Below are 23,193 nucleotides of genomic sequence, written 5' to 3'. Positions count from 1 at the left end.
TGTATCTTTTCCGACCACAATGCTATGAGATGAGATATCAATTACAGGAAAAAAACTGTAAAAAATACAAAGACATGGATGCTAAGCAATACACTATAACTACACTACTAACTAACCAAGAGATCACTGAAGAAGTCAAAGAGGAAATCAAGAAATACCTAGAAAAAAATGACAATGAAGAAACAACGACCCAAAACCTATGGGATGCAGCAAAAGCAGTTCGAAGAGGGAAGTTTATAGCAATAGAATCCCACCTCAAGAAACAAGAAAAATCTCAAATAAACAACCTAACCTTACACCTAAAGCAATTAGAGAAAGAAGAACAAAAACACCCCAAAGTTAGCAGAAGGAAAGAAATCATAAAGATCATATCAGAGATAAATGAAAAAGAAATGAAGGAAATGATAGCAAAGATCAATAAAACTAAAAGCTGGTTCTATGAGAAGATAAACAAAATTGCTAAACCATTAGCCAGACTCATCAAGAAAAAAAGGGAGAAGACTCAAATCAATAGAATTAGAAATGAAAAACGAGAAGTAACAACTGATACTGCATTACTACAAGTGACTATATGCCAATAAAATGGACAACCTGGAAGAGATGGACAAATTCTTAGAAAAGCACAAACTTCCAAGACTGAACCAGGAAGAAACAGAAAATATAAACAGACCAATCACAAGCACTGAAATTGAAACTGTGATTAAAAATCTTCCAACAGGGCTTCCCTGGTGGCGCAGTGGTTGAGAATCTGCCTGCCAATGCAGGGGACACGGGTTCGAGCCCTGGTCCGGGAAGATCCCACATGCTGCGGAGCAACTAGCCCCGTGAGCCACAATTACTGAGCCTGCGCGTCTGGAGCCTGTGCTCCGCAACAAGAGAGGCCGCGATAGTGAGAGGCCTGCGCACCGCGATGAGGAGTGGCCCCCACTTGCCGCAATTAGGAGAAAGCCCACGCACATAAAAGAAGACCCGGGCTTCCCTGGTGGCGCAGTGATTGAGAGTCTGCCTGCTAATGCAGGGGACATGGGTTCGTGCCCCGGTCCAGGAAGATCCCACATGCCGCGGAGCGGCTGGGTCCGTGAGCCATGGCTGCTGAGCCTGTGCGTCTGGAGAGACCACAGCAGTAAGAGGCCCGCGTACCGCAAAAAAAAAAAAAAAAAAAAAAAAAAAAAAAAAAAAGAAGACCCAACACAGCAAAAATAAAAAAAAATAAAAAAAAAAAATCTTCCAACAAACAAAAGCCCAGGACCAGATGGCTTCACAGGCGAATTCTATCAAATATTTAGAGAAGAGCTAACACCTACCCTTCTCAAACTCTTCCAAAATATACCAGAGGGAGGAACACTCCCAAACTCATTCTATGAGGCCACTATAACCCTGATACCAAAACCAGACAAAGATGTCACAAAGAAAGAAAACTACAGGCCAATATCACTGATGAACATAGATGCAAAAATCCTCAATAAAATACTAGCAAACAGAATTCAACAGCACATTAAAAGGATCATACACCATGATCAAGTGGGGTTTACCCCAGGAATGCAAGGATTCTTCAATATATGCAAATCAATCAACGTGATACACCATATTAACAAATTGAAGGGGAAAAACCATATGATCATCTCAATAGATGCAGAAAAAGCCTTCGACAAAATTCAACACCCATTTATGGTAAAAACTCTCCAAAAAGTAGGCATAGAGGGAACTTACATCAAAATAATAAAGGTTGTATATGACAAACCCACAGCCAACATCGTTCTCAATGGTGAAAAACTGAAAGCATTTCCTCTAAGACCAGGAACAAGACAAAGTTGCCCACTCTCACCACTATTATTCAACAAAGGTTTGGAAGTTTTAGCCACAGCAATCAGAGAAGAAAAGGAAATAAAAGGAATCCATTTTGGAAAAGAAGAAGTAAAACTGTCACTGTTTGCAGATGACATGATATTAAACAGAGAATCCTAAATATGCTACCAGAAAACTACTACAGCTAATCAATGAATTGGGTAAAGTAGCAGGATACAAAATTAATGCACAGAAATCTCTTGCATTCCTATACACTAATGATGAAAAATCTGAAAGAGAAATTAAGGAAACGCTCCCATTTACCATTGCAACAAAAAGAATAAAATACCTAGGAATAAACCTACCTAAGGAGACAAAAGACCTATATGCAGAAAACTATAAAACACTGATGAAAGAAATTAAAGATGATACAAACAGATGGAGAGATATACCATGTTCTTGGATTGGAAGACTCAACATTGTGAAAATGACTATACTACCCAAAGCAATCTACAGATTCAATGCAATCCCTATCAAATTACCAATGGCATTTTTCAAAGAACTAAAACAAAAAATTTCACACAAAAGACCCCGAATAGCCAAAGCAATCTTCAGAACGAAAAACGGAGCTGGAGGAATCAGGCTCCCTGACTTCAGACTATACTACAAAGCTACAGTAATCAAGACAATATAGTATTGGCACAAAAACAGAAATATAGATCAATGGAACAGGATAGAAATCCCAGAGATAAACCCATGCACATATGGTCACCTTATCTTTGATAAAGGAGGCAAGACTATACAATGGAGAAAACGCAGCCTCTTCAGTAAGTGGTACTGGGAAAACTGGACAGCTACATGTAAAACAATGAAATTAGAACACTTCCTAACACGATACACAAAAATAAACTCATAATGAATTAAAGAGGGCTTCCCTGGTGGTGCAATGGTTAAGAATCTGCCTGCCAATGCAGGGGACATGGGTTCGAGCCCTGGACCAGAAAGATCCCACATGCCTCGGAGCAACTAAGCCCATGCGCCACAACTACTGAGCCTGTGCTCTAGAGCCCGCGAGCCACAACTACTGTAGCCCCCACACCTAGAGCCCATGCTCCGCAACAAAAGAAGCCACCACAATGAGAAGCCCACGCACCGCAGCTAAGAGCAGCCCCCACTTGCCCCAATTAGAGAAAGCCCATGCATAGCAACAAAATACCCAACACAGCCAAAATAAATAAATAAAATAAGTTAATTTTTAAAAAATGGACTAAAGACCTAAATGTAAGGCCAGACACTATAATACTCTTAGAGGAAAACACAGGCAGAATACTCTATGACATAAATCACAGCAAGATCCTTTTTGACCCACCTCCTAGAGAAATGGAAATAAAAACAAAAATAAACAAATGGGACCAAATGAAACTTAAAAGCTTTTGCACAGCAAAGGAAACCAGAAACAAGAGAAAAAGACAACCTTCAGAATGGGAGAAAATATTTGCAAATGAAGCAACGAACAAAGGATTAATCTCCAAAATATACAAGCAGCTCATGCAGCTCAATATCAGAAAAACAAACAACCTAATCCAGAAATGGGCAGAAGACCCAAATAGACATTTCTCCAAAGAAGATATACAGATTGCCAACAAACACATGAAAGGATGCCCAACATCACTAATCATTAGAGAAATGCAGATCAAAACCACAATGAGGTATCACCTCACAGCAGTCAGAATGGCCATCATCAAAAAATCTACAAACAATAAATGCTGGAGAGGGTGTGGAGAAAAGGAAACCCTCCTGCACTGTTGGTGGGAATGTAAATTGATACAGCCACTATGGAGCACAGTATGGGGGTTCCTAAAAAACTAAAACTGGAACTACCATATGACCCAGCAATCCCACTACCGGGCATATACCCTGAGAAAACCATAATTCAGAAAGTGTCATGTACCACAACGTTCACTGCAGCTCTATTTACAATAGCCAGGCCATGGAAGCAACCTAAGAGTCCATCGACAGATGAATGGATAAAGAAGATGTGGCACATATATACCATGGAATATTACTCAGCCATAAAAAGAAACGAAATTGAGTTATTTTTAGTGAGGTGGATGGACCTAGAGTCTGTCATACAGAGTGAAGTAAGTCAGAAAGAGAAAAAGAAATACCGTATGCTAACACATATATATGGAATCTAAAAAAAAAAAAAAAAAAAAAAAGGTTCTGAAGACCCTAGGGGCAGTACAGGAGTAAAGACGCAGACATAGAGAATGGACTTGAGGACACCGGGAGGGGGAAGGATAAGCTGGGACAAAGTGAGAGAGTGGCACTGACATATATACACTACCAAATGTAAAATAGATAGCTAGTGGGAAGCAACCGCATAGCATAGGGAGACCAGCTCAGTGCTTTGTGACCACCTAGAGGAGTGGGATAGGGAGGGTGGGAGGGAGAAGCAAGAGGGAGGGGATATGGGGATATATGTGTACGTATAGCTGATTCACTTTGTTATACAGCACAAACTAACACAACAATGTAAAGCAATTATACTCCAATAAAGATGTTTAAAAAAAAAAGAATCAAATCAAACAAACACGTAAAATATGAAACAAGCAAAAATATCTTCCTACTATTAAACTCAATACTGACAACATAAAAAAAATTTTTTTTAAGATTTAACATTTCTGAATTATATTGGTTTTGTCACAATTTGCAAATTTAGTTTTATAAAAAGTCTGCATCTAGTTTACTTGTACATAATTAAATGAGATTCATAATAAAATTATTTCATCAACATTGGGGTTTATGAGAATTTTTCCCTTTGAAGAAGTCACACATTATTCAAGTTGTCGTGTTTACCCCTTTTTAAAAAATATAGGACATTATCATCTCGGTTAAGACATGATGTTGACTAAACGCAAAGCTATTTCCTTGATCACACTCATCTTTGCAAATCTCAACTGAGAACGGGTGTGACAGGACAAGAATTATAGTTTCAAATACTAGATTCACATTCCCCAAAATCAAAAAGTTTAAAAGAATCTTGTAAATGCTACCCAATTCCATAGCCACCAAGACCACTACTTTAAGAAAACTCATAAATGCAATTCAACCAAGCTTTATTCTCTATTTTATAGGCCCCAGATGGAATATCTTAAAAACCTGGGCATTTTAGAGTGGCAGTACAATGTTTTCTCCTGCAAACACGCTCATGATTGCTACAAAAATCACTGTACTGAAAACCCAGATTCCAGTGATAAAAACACAATAATGAGGCCAACCTGTAGGGTAGAAGAAACACATGAATTCTCAAAACTTACCTTAAAAAATATTTAAAACAACAACAACAACGAAAAACTAAGACAAACATCTCCTTCCTGAAGCATTATTACCGTCACTGCTGATGACAGAAAGGAACTGCAGGACAAAAAGCCAACAGTCAGTTGGAAAGGGGTGCATGCAGCCCCACTTGTCATGTTCTGATTCCACAACTCCCGGCTCCAGTTCTTTGGATCCCCCTCCACTGCTAAATCTCAATCTTCAACAGTCACTTGAGGGCTTATCCTGGCCAGTGAGAAACACACCGGGGAGTGGCTGGCGTGGAGCTGGCGGTATGCAGAACTGGCCCTTCTCCAAGTCAAAGATTGGCATCTGATGATCCCATATCTATTCTTTTTCTTCTTTTGAAACAACGTGGGAATGGTACTTTATTGGCAGTCTTCAAGGCTACCAATCCCAGTTAAGTGTTTACCTGCTCTGACCATACCTAAGCCCAAGAGAAAAATAGGAAAAGTGGAAGAACAGACGTAAGAGTCAAACTCGTTATTTAAGTACATATACATCAAAATTCTAGAAAGCACTGGGATTTCCCATAGATAGCAACATTTGTACTTTTGGTGGAAAATTATCAAGAAGAGTTATCAAAGGGTTCCAATAACAGATATCCCTTGCTTTTAAGGAGAAAAGCAAACTTACGTCAGTAAGTCTAGGTATGAAGTACATCTCATGCCTAAAAATAAATTTTATTTTCCTGGTACTAAAGTATGTTTCTATTGAGTCTAGGGAGATGAGAAGGAGAAAGGGGAGATCTCAAAGAAACAAAATTGAAATTTAGGGCAAGAAAGTTAAGATGGTATTCAGCTGTTTGGGGATATGGGAATTCATCCAAAGGTGCCCCATCAGCTATTACATCAGTCACCTAACCTAACCAGTCTCTGGGATGGGAGCCAAGTCCTAACCAACTCAAGAACAACAACATATAATCAATTCTAGTTTACTGCCACACTTAGAGCCCCACAAAGTTTAATCCCTACTCATTTTATATTTGACAGTGTCTAATTCAGCTACATCGCTGTAATATTTTGTCACTATCGCTAACATAACAGCCATGGAAGCAGCCACAGCAACCACGCACATTCAAGAAGCACCTACCAAGCGCCAGTCACTCTGTGAGGACTCACTGAGGTGATCCCAGAGCCTAATGAGGAGCCATTACCATTATATAGATGAGGAAACTAAGGCACACAGAGGCTAGGTCACTAGAAGACGGTGGAGTCTGGCTTTGACGTCAGGCACTCTGACTCCAGAGTTTACCCCAGTCTAAACCTGTATGATCCACAGCCTGAAAACTCCCAGGTTAAGAAAATCCATTTACAGAAAACTAGTTCATTCTCAACTCAATCGTTTCACTAATCTGGAAATTCCTTATGCTCAATTTACTTAAAATAAGGCGGAGAGGGCTTCCCTGGTGGCGCAGTGGTTGGGAGTCCGCCTGCCGATGCAGGGGACATGGGTTCGTGCCCCGGTCCGGGAAGATCCCACATGCCGTGGGGCGGCTGGGCCCGTGAGCCATGGCCGCTGAGCCTGCGCGTCCAGAGCCTGTGCTCCGCAACGGGAGAGGCCACAACAGTGAGAGGCCCGCGTGCCGCAAAAAAATAAAAAATAAAAAAAATAATAAGGCGGAGAGAGTTCTTCTGGTCCTATACCCATTTCTACTAAGTAGCGTATGAATGATAAAAAAAACAAGAAATTTTCTTCTTTGGTTGGACGCAGCACTATATGTAGACTAATGATTTAAAGTGTTGCCAAGAACATCTGGCACATTCCAGTCACACACAGAATCTATCTGATGGTAATGAGAATAAGATAAGGAACAAATAACGTAGCAAAGGTCAGCAGCAACACTCAATGATATGCTATTACAAGTGTCCAAATCATGACTATATAGTGAGAAAGCAGGGGGTTGAAATGCCTTAGGTTAAAGCCAAAGATTTGCAAATAACTCAATTTCATTAGAAAATAAAAAGGAAAATTCCTTACAGGTTAAAAATTCCACTAGACTAAAGAATATATAACATCCGGGACCTCCCTGGAGGTCCAGTGGTTAAGAATTCCACAGGGGATGCGGGTTCGATCCCTGGTCAGGGAACGAAGATCCCACATGCCACAGGGCAACTAAGCCCGCACGCCACAACTACTGAGCCCGCATGCCTCAACTAGAGAGAAGCCTGCACGCCGCAACAAAGATCCCACGAGCCACAACTAAGACCCGACGCAGCCAAAAAAATAAATAAATTTAAAATAAATTTTTTAAAAAAGAATATATAACATCAAAGAAAACCATAAGAAAGATGTTACGATATGAAGCAAGATCTCTAAAATTTCAAGAATTTAATCCTGTAGAAGCTAAATTAACCTGCTGACCTAAAAATATTATTTGAAAGCCATTTAATTATAACATTAAAAACAGCATACAAATTAATACATATTAACCACTACAGATAAAACTACATTATAGACTTGGCTTATACATGGCAATTAGAGATCTGAACAGTATTCGTTCTTGTTCTGTTTTTCTCCTTTCAAAAAAAAAAAAAAAACTTACAGACAAGCCTCATCAATCATCAAGAGAGCCTGGCTCTGATATTATATGAGCTGTGTCAACCTTAATCAAATTGCTTGCCAGATCGTAGATAAGTAATGACTTGCTTAGGTTAAGCAAGGCCAGAGTTTTCCTTCTGTAGTATATACATCTCCAGAGTGAAAATAAACAGCCTCACACCTCTTACTGCGTGCTGGACTCTGCACTCTTACAGCTCAGCCTTCACTCCAGCCCAAGAGGAGGGGCAAGATTTGCCTTTAAGAATATTATTTTTCTTTCTTTCCTTCTCAATCTGGTCGGCAAAACTACTTTTAAACTATCTCATTAAACAGCTAATGACTATTTTGATCTACACTGAAAGAACACATGAGCTATCTTTAAATGCTGTAGCATTAACATTTGTTGTAGCCAATATGATACAATGATATAAAATGAAAAAGAAATAGCTAACGATTGACAAAAGCGATACTAGAGGAATCACTTAAAGTTGCAAAGCTTGTATTCATTTTCTTCATTTTCTAACATATCCAAGAAAGTCAGATTAAGTGTTGACATCATCTGTCACGCTTTGGACACAGGGGCACCGTGGAACAAATGTTAAGGGAAACTGCGTTCAATTTGATTTTATATTTATTCCACGAGCAAAGAGACAAATGTAAAATGAGATTTACTTCTAAAAAGCCCCCTTTGCTATTTTCCTTACTGTCATACAATTCGAAAGGGCTTTCAAACTTCACTTTCAACTGGAATATACTATTAAAGAATTTCTAAGCATCAAGTACCAGCCTTAAAGAAATGTATTAGAAAGCAAGGATCCCTGTGGCTAGAAAAAAAAAAAAAATGAAAAGACCTCTTTAAAGAGGAAAGAGTTTAAAAATACAAGACATGTGGGAGTCAATTTTACCTTGGGCAAAATTCACTATCTCAATATCTTCCATTAGGTCAATAGAATCTAGAATGCAGAGTTTGTGGTTTACAAATGTCAAAGACAAAAACAAAACAAAAGAGGGAATTCCCTGGTGGTCCAGTGGTTAGGTCTCGGTGCTTTCACTGTTCTGGGCCTGGGTTTGATCCCTGGTGGCAGAACTAAGATCCCACAAGCCACACGATGTGGCCAAAAACAAAAACCTTAGAATTTAAGAATGTGCAATTATAACTTAAATTAAGCTTAAAAAAGAAAGGGACTTCCCTGGAGGTCCAGTGTTAAGAATCCATCTTGCAATGCAGGGGACACCGGTTCAATAGCTGGTCAGGGAACTAAGATCCCACATGCCACGGGGCAACTAAGCCCTCACACCACAACTACAGAGAAGCCCTCACACTGCAATGAAGAACCCATGCGCCTCAAAGAAAGATCCCGCGTGCTGCAGCTAAGACCCAACGCAGCCATTTAATAAATAGATACTTTAAACAAAAAGCTTGAAAAGAAAGACTATAGTTTCAAATATTAGGCAGAGATATTTTGAAGATCACCCAACTTTGAACTACATTAAAACTCTTGTATGTGAAACCAATGCTCGATCATTATTGTCTTCATGATTTCCATTCTCATGAAAATTTTACCGTCTCATACATTATTGTAAACAGAAAAAAAAAAACTTGTAAAACACTCTGCAAAGTACAAAGGACTCTATAATATTATTTAAGAAATGATGACAATTAGAAATAAAGGATAGGAGAAAATTATTTCGTAGATGGAATAAAAAGAACCACAAGACAGGAGTTGTAACTGAACTAGCAACTCCTCAGCTAGGAGCTGAGTGAGCATGGGGAGGGTCCTGGTTCCTTCTGTGCCTGTCTGTGCATGCGATGCCAGACAGGACAGTCTTTCCCTTCCCAATCCTCTGGAAGCATCATTCTGATAAGTCTGCAGGGCACTCAAACAGAAAAGGGCCCTGCTTTGCCTAAGCAGTACTTCACTCCTTTGTCACCATATTATTTATCGTTAAATTGCCCAAGTATACCTGTAGTACAGTCCCTCTAGGTGAATCAGGCACAAAAGAGGCTAGTATTTCTCAGTGAATTAGAAAGGACTTTTACAAGCGAGCGGGGACTCTGTTTGCCTAGGAAATGTCGAGTGAAGGGATTCTTTTTCCAGAAAACTCACATTCCAACATGAAGGGGGAAAAAATTCTTAATTGCACAAATGAAAAACTCAGTCTGTCATTCTTAGTCGTTGAAGGCCTTGGAAGTTTAATGTGTGGTGCCTGTTAATTTGATTCCATGACCAGCTGACATCTACAATCACAACTAATTAAGTATTCTGTGTATGTGTACAACACCCAGCTGAGAAAACATGGATCTGATCAAGGGTTAAAGTCTTGGTTCTACAAGGCCAATTGTTTCCTTATCTTTTTCCTAATAATCTACCTATCTGGAAGAGAAATCCCAAAAGAAGTAAAACACTGACCATTTTTCTTTAAAACAATCTCTATTGTTATTTTCCTGTGGGGTGGGATATAGCCTGAACTTACTAGGCTCACATTTAGAAACCCACTTTGGGAGTCAGCTATAAGACTCTTATTAACATTATTAAGATGTATCTAGTCAAATCCCTGAGCTAAAATTTATTTGATGCTGCAAAAAATGGATATCAAATCTCTGCACAAGCTGTACTGTATCATTAAAAACCCCACCGCGGCTGCTGTCACAGTGACAAATGTGTAATTATTTTAAGACCTAACCACTGTGACAATAGCTCTTTAAAAATGCATCCCTAAACACAAAAGAAATAATAATGACAATTTCGTTTCCTAACCTAATAGGAGACCACAGTTAACAACCCATCTTAGAACGACTCAAAATTGGCTTTAGTTAGCCATGGGGTTAAAAAAAAAATCTTTAGCTCTAAAATGTGTGATGAAAATTATATGAAAGAGCTTATATAGGTCTACAGTCAAAACATGAATAACTTAATGACTAGAGCTTGGAATTAGGAACTCAGGGTAGAAGTCTGATCTATTTGTATTTGTTTTAATCTCAAAAAGGACTCAGCCATAGTAAAGGAAGTGTGCCTAACAGTCAATAAATAGAAATCAAAAGAAACGACTTAGCGATCAGAACCAATTCTAATCAGATCATAATATGACTTGAAGATACGTTATTCAGTTGAAGTAAATATGCAGAATTAGGTTTAAAATCTACTTTAACCCATCAGTACTGTAATCCTCCTTACTGTAGAACAAATCTTAAAATTTCATTTTGGAAGAACATCTAAGACTTAATGGAAGAAACAATAAAATGGCCTTGTTTAAAAAAGTGATCACAGTAAGAAGAACCCAAAAGGTAAATTATGGGCACAACACAATGGAAAGACCAGTGTGGTTCCACTCAGGAGTTTTAATAATCTGTTAAGAACCATAAAAATATCTTCTCAGGATTTAGCAGTCCCAAGATCTACTGGAACAACTGCTCAGATGCATGGAAACCAAGTCGAAATCCTGGTGCATGAGTTTTCATTAAATCATGGCAATCTCTAAAAGCCTAATTAGCCTAATTTCACAACAGGAGTGAACAGGCCAGGAGGAAACACTAGTTTAAATCAAACGATGTTACTTTACTGGTGTTTATAAAGAGGAATAAATAGCACCTTTCTTACAAAACTGTACAACCCCATTCATAACCACATTTAGACAGTCCCCCTCACATGACCATTTTAACAGCCAATTAACAAACTTTTTCAATACATTGCAAGCTATGTAACACCAACCCGAGTAATGAAGCTTAACTCCACTTCATAGATGGGGATTCCTCATACCCACTCTCACAACCTCATACTCACCAATCTGGGAGGAAGTTGACTGAAATAGAGATGAGTGATTAAACGGTACATCTGTTCCAGCTGAAACTATGTTCACTCCTTCTTATTGCCTGTTATTCACTGTGCTATTTGTTGCACACATGCCCTGAGGCCCAAACCATGAAAATAAGCCAAAATAAATGGGCAAGAAAAATCTTATCCCTAGCTTAGGATGCTATCTTTCTTTTTATTGTAATAAAAGAGGCTGCCAAATTCTGATGTCACTACAGTAATTTCACGGCCTGATTACAAGTAGTATTTTATCCATTAGACATTCGTCCCCCTTGCCAATTTCACCTCCAATCAGACAGTGTGTACAATCACTCACTAAACAGACTTCAAATGATAGTAAAACAGAAAATACTAATTACTGTTATTCTGATACCTAAAAAGCCAGTAACTGTCAGAAATTCCCCTGGCAAGAGACAGAAGGCAGAATGCACTTTTTAATACCTAGATATCCAGGAAAACTCCTCTAATACTGCATATTTAAAAAACAGACGAAACATGACATCAGCTCTCTGGGCACAAACTAATGTAGCACAGAATGAAAATACGCATTTTAAATATGTAAGATGTTTGGCCAGCATTCCAGCAATAATGTGACAATAGATGTCCTAGTATCTTCAATATTTAACTATTTTTTTCTTTATCTAAAGCTTTTTTAACCTTCATTACTTGAAGCTGTGATACACCTGAACTTGACATGCAGAGTCACTGATTTCACTGTATTTTTTTTAAACATCTTTATTGGAGTATAATTGCTTTACAGTGGTGCGTTCGTTTCTGCTGTATAAGAGCAGAATTGTGTGTTGAAATCATTCATGGGTCTAGAGATGACAGTTTAGCAACTCGCTATTCAGTGTGGTCCACCCAGTGTCATCAACATGATTTGGAATCTTGTCAGAAAGGGAGAATCTTGGGATTCACCCACAACCTACGAAATCAAAATCTGCATCTTAACATCCCTCCCACCCCCGCCCCAAGAAATTCAAATGCACATTAAAGTTTGAGAAGCACTACTTTGGACTCATACGTTTGGGACATTTGGGTTTAGTACTTGTTAGGCATAGTGCAAGGAAAGGGGTGAGAGGGGATACATACAAGGGAAAATCACATTGTCTGTCCTTAGGGGTTAAGATAAGGATGAGACAGACACATACAAAATGATGACACAACATCATCACCACGAAAGACATGTTCCCAGCCTGCAAGAGAAAAAGCAAGGTATATTCAAGGAATGCAAGGTAGGTGGAGGACGGCAGAAGCACCAGGTCGGTAAAGGCCCCTGTGTGCCCTATTAAAGACCTGGGTTTTAATAAGGGAGTCAGGGCCTTTGAAGAAACTGATGTTAAGGAGAGCAGTCACCTGACCAGCTTTATGTTTCTGAAAGATCATTACTCTGACAAAATGGAGAAAAATGGATGATGTGGAAGCGGGGAAAACCAAGAGTGGAGACAAGGGAGGTGAGGTGGCAGTACTTTAATAAGGAGTCACGAAGATATTTCTTTTGTCTCACATTTTGTCTCACCTTCTTTGATCCCCTTCCCAAAACTCAAAAAGGAAGTTGGAAGGGTAAGGTAATGGTGACAGAGAAAAGAGAGAGCCACTTAGAGGTTACAAGAGGCTTTAGACGGTTGTATGGGTATACGTCATGTAATACAAAACAGACAAAGCTCATTATACTTTTCTGCTTCATAAAATAGACAAAATATTATTTTGGTGACTCAGGATTCTATACTCCCTTCAATCATTCTAAACAGCAATTATTAACATAAATTATTAACATATATCTAAAGACACAAGATGTGTACCTGGTTACAGTAAATAACTATGGACTCCAGAAAAGATCCTGAATACAGCTCTGTTGCTTGGATAAGTCACGCATATCAGCCTTTCTCCCCCCGTGAGTTATTTCTCTCTTGAAATTCAAGTGTGGAAAAATTGGGGTGGAGGAGACAAGGTAGAGAGACAAGAGATACATTTATTTATTTTTACTTTACATATAATTTGCTGTAGGAGTGCATAAATAACTCGGCCAACAGAGGGGCTTCAAGTAAATTCAGGTGTGTACCTACCTAAAAAGGTAGCAAATACTAAACTTGTAAAGTGTTTTCACTTCTGATACTGATAGAATATTGGAAAGGTCCCTGTTCTCTCTTCAGGTAAAAAAGAAAGAATATCTGACATTTACTTGTTAGTGATAAACTAAATTACATTTAATGTGAAAAGGGTCAACAAGAAGAGGCATTCCTCAACTTTAAACTAGGGAAAATTTGAGAAAATTTATTTATCCAGTGATCGTTTGGAACGTTTTTTACACATTTTCTCCCTCCAAAATTAGGTACGGTAGTCCCCCGCTTATCCACGGGGGATGCATTCCAAGACCCCCAGTGGATATCTGAAGCTGTGGACCCTATTTATACTATGTTTTTTTCCAACACATACATATCTATGATAAAGTTTAATTTATAAATTAGACACAGTAAGAGAGTAACAATAAATCAATTTTAACAATATGCTGTAATAAAAGTTACATGAAAAAAATAATAAAGTAAAAACTAAAAGCAAGTTACATGAATGTGATCTCTCTCTCTCAAAATATCTTATTATACTGTAATCACCCTTCTTATCATGATGATGCTGTGAGACGACAAAACACCCACCGGATGAGATGAAGTGAGGTGAGTGACGTCGACACTGACGTAGCGTTAGGCTACTATTGACCTTCTGATGATACGTCAGCAGGATCGTCGGCTTCAGGTGATCCTGGATCACCGGGCCAGGACGAAGTGAGTGGTGGGGTGTCAGGAGCAACAATGTTGAAGGTTTGGGGACCTCGGGAGGGATGGCACGGGATTTCATTACACTCCTGAGAACACTGCACAACTTAAAACTTATAAATCATTTCTTTCTGGAACTTTCCGTTTAGTATTTTTGGACCGCAGTTGACCTCAGGGGAATGAAACTGCAGCAAGCGAACCCTGGGTTAAGGGGACTACTGTATGTGGTGGTTAAGTAGTACAGCTCCCCCACAAGAGCCTGTTTAGTGGACTCAAAAGGCAAAGGCCCTTGGAGGTCACGTGGTCCCAACTCTCACCCAAGGAAGAGATTCTTACTGCACCATCTTTTGCAAATGCCACTACAACACATCTAGTGATAAGGACCTCATGCCCCTTCACGGGAGCATTTTCCAAACACGAGGCAGCCTTATTTGTCAACAGTGCTTCCTTCTTTTGAAACAAAACCTGCATCTTTGGATGCCCCTCTGGGACAAAAGATGAATCTCATATTACTCTTTCACCCCTCCCACCCGCATTGAAGTCTTGGCCGCTGGTGCTCTGAATTAAGAGAAAAGGGGACAACTTGCCCCCTCTGGAGTCCAGAGGAACCCACCCTGCACACGGCTGTATGTGAAGAATGACCTTGTGTCAAGGAGCTATGAATAATAAGATTTAATAAAATTACAAATGCTGAAAAAGACAATGTCTCCGACGAGAGAAGTGGCTTGTGTTCAAGCAGAACATCCAGAAAATCCTTCATCAACATTTCCAAGAACAGAAATGTGATGATGGCAAAGCTATTAACCTCAACCGCAGCCCCTTTCAAAGTGAAAAACAAAAAACACACTTCGGATTCATCGATATCACCTTGTATTCTTGTTTCATTGTTTAGTGAAATGAATTTTATTTAGCATATCAGGGAATCCCAAAAATACAAACAGAAATTCCAAACATATAAGCACAGCCTGACAGCAACCGTTCGGAAAGTTAGTAGCCAAAATTCTTCTTCCTGATATAAACGTAAGGTCCCATTCTTCAAAATTTTCCTGTAGGATAACAACATCCTTGCTCCATTTTCTTCCATTATTGGTGGATTTTTTTTTTCCAGAACACACCGTGTTGTTTTGTTTTCTTCTTAGGGAATATTACACTTATTGCTGAGCTAGTGGTTACTTCTCTACCATTCTAAGTATTAAATCCTAAGCATGAAGGTTATAAGCTACCTTAGGTGGTCCTTCTCTCTTTTGAGGCTCCCACCCTTCGCTTCTAAAAACACACACACACACACACACACACACACACACACACACACACACACACAAAATGAATGCAGTTATCAAAAGATTTGGTTTATGGAACTGTCACCGAAGGTGATTATATTACCTTCAACCCAACTTTATGTATAAAAAGAAGGTCATGGTTATTTTTCTAAGATAGTGACTGGGATCTGATTTTCTAATAATTTAGGAAGAAATGTTGTTATTTTCTTGTTTTCTCAATGACCACATACCCAATGTGCCAACAAAATGAACTACTATGAATTTCAAAACAGGCAAAAGATGCTAAAACAATTTTAAAAGCATAAATTCCTACCGTACACAGTAACAGAGATGGATCTTGGACATAACGAGCAGTGTGAGAAACCAGATATAAAAGAGTATTTATCGTATGAGTCTATTTTTATAAAGTTCGGGAACAGGCAAAGCTCACGTATGGTGAGACTGGTCCAAAGGGTTGTCGTCTGCTGGGGGTGGTGGGCTAGTCTGGGAAGGGGCACCAGGGAGCCTTCCACAATGAAGGAAATGTTCTACATCTCGATCTGGCTAACGGTTACCACACGTGTGCATATTATGACACTTCATCTGGCTGCTCACTGAGTATACATTAACTGTACACTTGTGTACATTTTCCTATTATACCTCAATCAGGAAAAAAATTGCAACATATTGTTTCCAAGTGCCTTTTAAGTTTCAATTGCAAAATGAAGAGAACTGTAGCATACTGAAACTATAGCAGTTCCACGTGCCCACACTATTACTAACTTCAGAGAATTCCTCATTATTTAATCTTCAAAAGAAATCATTTCTGGATCAAAGTAACAGACAAACATGTACAGGAGGAGTTACTTAAAGTAGCAGCAGCTAGCAATCATAGGGGTTTTATAACGTGCCAAGCACTTTACTTTCAGTATCTCACGTAATCCACACAACAACGGTAACAGATACTATGGTTATCCTCATTTCAGCGATGAGGAACCCAAGGCTTAGGTCAAGATCACTGCCCCAGCTCACACGGATAAAAAGAGATGCGCTAGTCTATGTCAAGAATAGCTGAAAAGCAAGCTATGTGTTTACATTAGCGCAATATAAAAATTTTGTAACAAAAAGTAAGCAGAATATATCTAAGTTCAGTAACATAACCTGTGTGTTTTTCCCCCTCTCAAGTAAGAAGTAAGGAACTTCACAGTTCCTTAATTCTATGGTTAAAAGCACATCACTGGTTCTCAAGAACTGAAGTCCTGACCCACATTCCAACTGATACGTAGCAGAACAAAATGTGCTTTGGGGTAGCTTTTTGTTATCTCTGGCCATCAAAATACATCACACAGCAAAGTGCCTAAACAACTGTGAACCGAGGCAGGCCCAATGCTAACTTTAGTGTTTACTCCCATTCATTCCAGAGGTCTTTCAATCTGGCCCTACTACTAGAAGGCAAGCCCAGGATGAAGGTGGGAAGAAAATTAAATATTCTCTAAAAGGCTTCTTTATTTTCTAAACACTTAGTATTGTAAGGAGAATTTGGTAGAGGACTACACGGGAATAGGATGGAGGGAACTGTGACACACAAGATGATTTTAATCAGAAACAAAATACATCAAATTAACCATCAAATAGGCTACTGCACTCTGCACAAGTTGAACACTACAAGCACTGGAATTCACATTCATTTTTAACTATTCTCAGAAGAGGAAAATCAATTAACTAGACCATCCAAGATTCAGAACTGCTCTTCCTTGAAAAGTACACAAGAATCAAACTGGGCTCATATTCTGAAGAATGTCTGTATCCAAAAAGTATTCAGGGGCAGGGGAGGTGGGGCAGGGAGAGGAAGACACGCTGATGTTTCTCAGAAATTTTGCTCCAAAGATTTTACAGAATATTTTTGGTAGATATATTTTCATTTACGCACGGCTGCTGGCAAGTCTGCGAAGCGATGCCTTAAGAAATACTAGCAATCAGAAAGAATTCTTCAAAAGACAACAGAAAAGAGAGATACCCTAAATGAATTTAAATTCTGTAATAATAATGTTACAAAAACACAAGAAAAGTCATATAAAAACAAAAGAACAAACTCAAATATGCCTATTCAAACAAGCATTTCATCTCTGCAAAATACTTTGCTTCACAGAAAAGGCTGATTTTCCTCTCGGTTGAAAAGTTATTAAAACAATAAAAGCAGCCCTTACAGGCAAGACCTAACTGTAACACGATTTTACATATTTATCAAAAGATCATTCAGAGAAAACTTACCAAGGCTGCAACGTGTATATGCTTGTGCTTCGGAGGCAAAGCAGAAAAGTGACTTTCTGTACTTACAGCGGCGTGCACTTCAGGGTAAAGACACATCACCACGGTCGTGCTTGTAAGAAAAGTCCTGACCAGCAATCTGCCTTTGGGTTGGGCTCTTCTCTTACAAGATAAGCTGTTAAGTCCTGTCTTGATTTTAGATCTGCTAACATATGGAGTCTTCTAATGTAGCCTCTCTCCGCCCACCCGCCACCCTCCCCCCCTCACCACTCGGCTCCCCTCCCTTTCCACACACGCACATACACACATACAAAAAAGGCACTGCAGGGCAGAAATTCCTCAGGTGCTCGCTAATGGAATTCCCAGGGTCTTGGAGCCGCTTCGGGGATCAAGAGATCTCATCGCCCCTGCTGGGGTAAGGAGCAGCAAGTCTGTTCCATTTAATCAAATACAGAATGAATTTTCAGCTCTATTCACTAGCTTGTCTCCAGGGCTCTCAAAAGGCACCAGGCAGCTAGAATCACACATGTGGCTCTTTTAGACAAGTATAATTAGTTTGATTTTAAAAAGCCACATTAATAATATCACCTCAGGACCATTATTCAGGGGACAGATGACAACGATACTGTATGTTTTAAGCCTGACAATGGGGGAAAGAGCACAAACAATGAGGGAAAACTTGAAGGATTAAAACAAAAACAAAAAAAAACAACCCGTTTTTCATTTAATTGTAATCCAATATTTTTAAGGTAACATTAAGTATATTCCATATACCATCTCTTAATTGCAATTGAAAAGAATCAAGTAAAGCCCTCCTCCCCATTCTCTTGAAAATGAGTTAGTACCATATCCACAACAAAAATGTATAAATGGAAAGTTTATAAATCAATGAAATGTCTACATACAATATAAAATTTCAATAAAAACAATAAAGCATTCTCTAATTCAAGTTAACAAAATTTCTTGAAAAAAGCACCCATCAAACACCACAGTAAAATCAAGTCCTTCGGAGCAATCTATTTAGCAACCAGACCCCAAATTCCCTTTCTAATCTAATTAGTTTCTACTAAGTAGTAAGATCACATATCTAAAGAAAGACTATCTCTAGACAGCTCATCTTCTCTTGCGACATGTTGCCTTATCTGCACTCCTACATAGTACAAATGCTAATCACAGGGCAGTGGCTAACATAACGATGTGTTAAAAATAACAGATTTTTCACTTAATTAGTTTTAATTTCCTATCTCCAGCCTGATTTCACTACAATAATGTTTAATTCCTGAAAGCATTTCTCCAGGATTTTACTTAGAAACAATACCAATTTTTAGTCTAAATGCCTGCATAAGAAACATTTCTAGAGAAGACACATCTTACTTCAACTTACATTTTGACAAAACCATAAACGAAATCATCCAGAAAGTCATGAAAGCACACAGGCAAAGAGGAAAAATAAGAAGAAAGCAAGCACGAGAGCTAGTCAACAGGTTTTACCTGAACTTTTTAGAGTCCAGCCCTATGGCAGAAGTTCTTAATCCAACATAAAGCCTTCCTCTTTATATACACCTTGCAGATGGGGGCAGAGGTGGGGGAAGTCCTACCTTAAAGTGAACTTAATTCCTCCCATGCACAGTCAAACCACCTGCAAAGAAGGCAAGGAGTAACATTGACTTAGAAGCCAACCGACACAAGCTAGGTCAGTATGCTCCAAGTCCTAATGGTTCTCTGTATTTCCCGGCTTGAGAGTCAGAGCTGTTTAAGTACTTTCCACAGAAGAGGAGGTTGATGAGAACCATGGCAATCAATCAAAGCATCGCAAGTGAGTTACTACACAAACAATAGCACGGTACCTCTAGTAACTGATTTTCCTGGTTGACTGAACTATTCAAACGAAGACAGATTTCCCAAATACTATATCCGAGTTTTCGCATGAAAGTTAAACAATATGCACTTGTGTGTTTTTCATAGAAATATAAATGTGTCTGCTCCACACACTGCCAAACACACACCCAGGAAACGCCTTTACAAAATGAAAGAGTTTCTCTCCATCCTTCTCATATAACTTCAAATATGAGGCAGTTCATTTCAACATGTGCAAAACAGAAACTACAGTATTTGGTGCCTCTCTGGGTTCCTAAGAATGCTTTCTAGCTAAGCACTAACTTAAATTTTACAGTTTTCTGGAGTTTTCTTTCATCTTGTCCTAAAAGTTGAACTACCCCCGCATTTTCAGCTAAAATAGACTACCTCCCAAAAATGAGCTATGAAATGTAATAGAACGTTTAGAATTATACTGAGAATAAATCCATTTCATTCTCCAGGCCCTTCCCCACCCTTTCCTAGCAGACACTGTCCACTAGGTATTCCAAAAGTCAGCTGGAGAATCTGTGGGTTGTGGCATCAGTGAGGCATGGAATCAGAATTGGCCTCTTTCATCTTTACTGGCCACTGGCCTGAGACTAAATCTCATGTTACCTTTCAGTCCTATCTTCTGTTTCTCAAGGTGTCTGATTCAGGACACAGAGGTTCTGTTAATGAAGTTCCCTCTATTCTAGATCTCAACTGGAAAGCAGCCTGCCCTTAAGGCACCTGCCACCCTCTGGAGTCTGGACTGGGAAAGGCAGGCATTCTGGAGAAAGCTCCTTTTGGAGAGCCTTCCACCTGATTTGGTGGGGTTGGGAGAACAATGAAGGGAAAGGCGAGAGAGCCTCTCTAGCCCCCTCGGTGATTTATTACTGAAATTCCTAGATGTGGAGAGAATGCAACAAAGGTCTGGAAGCTGCAGAGTGAAATAAATAGCGAGCTGTAATGTATTTAGCAAATGATAATGCAATCCACAGAAAGCTATACAGAGGAGAAGGAAAAATACGCTCCCTGGGGCTGGGAAGTCACCAAGTCTGTGAAGGCAGAGAAAGATACATTGCGCAGGAAATTTCTCTTGATTCTCCTTACACATAAATCACTGTCTCTCGCGGGCGCTCTGCGGGGATGGAGGTTGAGAGAGGCGAGGGACCCCGCTCCCTTGGGAAAACGTGCCGGCGCCCCGTGCTCCCGCCTATGCTGCATCTCACCTGCCTCAGCGGATCATTGTCAAACAGATTTAATCGTGTCACTGACACCTCACCCCGCCTCCTCCCACGAGGTGGCTCAGAGTTCCCGAGGACGGGGGACGTAGGCGCTCCCCACTGCGCATCCGTCAGCTGCCCTCCCCAGACCCCGCACGCAGCCTGGACCCCCACGCCCTCCCGGGCACTCCGGCCAGCTCGCCCCCGGACCTCCAGCTCCCAAGCCTCGTGGCGCCTAAGCCCGGTGTCCCCAGGCCACCCCTCCCGCCCACCCTTAGGTAGGACCCCAACCCCGCACCTCTAAGCAGGGCTGGCTAAGCCCCCAGACCTCCTGCGCGGCAGCCGGCTCCGAAAGCCACCCCCAGGTCATCCCCCGCGCGCTGGCGGCAGCTACGGCGGCAGCGGCGGCTGCGATCCGAACGGGCCCCTCCATGCACCGGGCAGGGCAGCGGGAGGGCGCGGCGCCTCGCACGCCGGGGCGGGGGCGTGGGGTCCCAGTCTCCTCGCACCGAGCCGCGCGAGCCGGGCACCCGGGACTCAGGGGAGCGGCGCCCGGGGTGGGGGCGGAGTCACCGGGGCGCGCCCCCGCGGTCGCGCTCCTCCCCTCCAAGGCGCGCGGGCGCGTAACCCGGCGGGCGCTGGGCCAGTGAGGAGCACGCGAGGAGGTGGAGGAGGGAACCCGGCCGCGGAGGCCGCAGCTCCCCGACGGCCCGCGCCCCGCCGGAGGGTGCGCGCGCAGCCTGCCAGATCAGCGGCATGTGGGGGGAGATGGGCCGTACCAACGGGCAGGGGGGGGCGCTCTGTGCAGCTCCTTCTACCAGTCCCCCTCCTGCTTGCTCTACGAGAGAGCTACCCCAGGAAAGGAGAAGTCAGTCTCTGCTTTGGTTTAGGATGGGTGAGGATGAGCTGCCTTAGCAATTCCCGGAATTTCGCATAATGCCTTCATTCCCTTTCCCCTCATCTTTACTTCCCCGGGAGAGGCGGCATTTGGGGCGGGTCCACTACTGGTCTACACGTTCCCCTGTTTCCCCGCCCAGGCCCGGCCCCTCACCCCTCCACCTAAGTAGTGTGCGAAGCCAGCCAGTCCATCCATTCACTTGGCTCGTACCTAGTATCTGCTTTGTGGTTCCAGCTTCCCGCTTTTGGTACCTTCGCTTTTAAACCACTTTCAGTGTTTGGATTCTTAGGCAGTTTCCTCTGATTCCCATCACACCCGCCCTGCATTCACATACACGCAGGCAGGTAACAAAACTTCTCAGAGACTAGGAGAGGCTCATTGTCGCCTGGTGCAAGCAGCATGACCTTTGGCCCCAGAGTCTTCCCAACTCGTCCTTTGGATGTGCCCCAAGTGATCTGATCTCACTGAATTTCAGTTGTTCAAACAGAAAAAGGGGGAAATAATTTCTGTTTAAAAGGTTGTTGTGAAGCATAAATATGATACTTAGTGGAAAGCACCTGCCACTGCATGGACATTTGGGGACTGTGACTTCTATATACTACTAATAATAATTATAATTAGCAGTTAGTTTATTTTTTTACCATCATCATCATTACTTACTATTTAACTACAGAAAGAGCTCTAATGATACTTGGAATTCAAAAACAGTACTGAACGTCAGGAGAAATATGACAGAACTCCTTACCTTCTTACTTGAGTTTCACAATTAAAGGCTCTGAAAGTGTGGTGATGTTCAGACAGTTTCGTTTTTTGCTTTAGCTACATCCAGGGTCTTTATGAAAGTATAAGGTCCTAAGAAATTCAGTATAGGAGGGAAAAAAAGAACTCTACTTGTTTGTTCTCTATTGTTCCATTTTTACTTATTCAAACTGAGTCTGTGGGTTATTAACTTAAGGTATATTAAATGATTTTTCAATCAGTAAATAAAATGTCCTGGAAACATTGAAGGAAAAACATTGAAAGTTTATCTGAACTGAGAGTTTTGTGCGAATGGGATGGAAGTCTTGCAGGTTTCTTGTGGCGATCTGTAAGAATCCTAGCTGTCCCCTACCACAGCGGTTCCACTACAGACCCTTCTAGGGTCCTCTCTTGGGGCCCAGTTGATTCTGGGCACCCCCAAGTCTCACAGTGCCAGTTGAATATCACTATGCCTATTGTTACTCATAATCAGACCTGAGAAATAATCATGATGTGTGGATACTGATTACTCCCTTGCTGCCTTGCTTGTAAAGTGGAGTATTCATTTCAGGGGCAAATAGTTTTTCATTAATGAATCATTCACTTATTTGTTCACTTTTAAGTGTAAAGTAATATTTTAGAACCTTATTGAGCACCTACTCTATGCCACCGCTAGGCAAAAAGGTACATAGAGAAATATGGCACAGTCCCAAGCTTCAA

The 23,193-nt window shown here is 40.8% G+C and overlaps 1 protein-coding gene across 3 annotated transcripts in view; it reads right to left on the bottom strand.

The window, feature by feature from the left end:
* CDON (cell adhesion associated, oncogene regulated) overlaps positions 1 to 21,375 on the bottom strand; it is a 103,139-nt gene extending 81,764 nt beyond the window's left edge. For 2 of the 3 annotated variants that reach the window (XM_032641634.1, XM_032641636.1), the window contains exons 1-2: positions 21,136 to 21,375; positions 19,374 to 19,414 (exon numbers count right to left, since the gene is read on the bottom strand). In XM_032641634.1, coding sequence (XP_032497525.1) covers positions 19,374 to 19,399 — 26 coding nt within the window. In that variant the 5' untranslated portion in view covers positions 19,400 to 19,414; positions 21,136 to 21,375. The remainder of the gene's footprint in view (positions 1 to 19,373; positions 19,415 to 21,135) is intronic. The other variant, XM_032641635.1, reaches the window with a different exon arrangement.
* Positions 21,376 to 23,193: the final 1,818 nt, after the last annotated feature.

This window comes from Phocoena sinus, chromosome 8 (genome assembly GCF_008692025.1).
Source record: "Phocoena sinus isolate mPhoSin1 chromosome 8, mPhoSin1.pri, whole genome shotgun sequence".
NCBI lineage: Eukaryota > Metazoa > Chordata > Mammalia > Artiodactyla > Phocoenidae > Phocoena > Phocoena sinus.
This window is presented reverse-complemented; position numbering and strand designations above follow the sequence as displayed.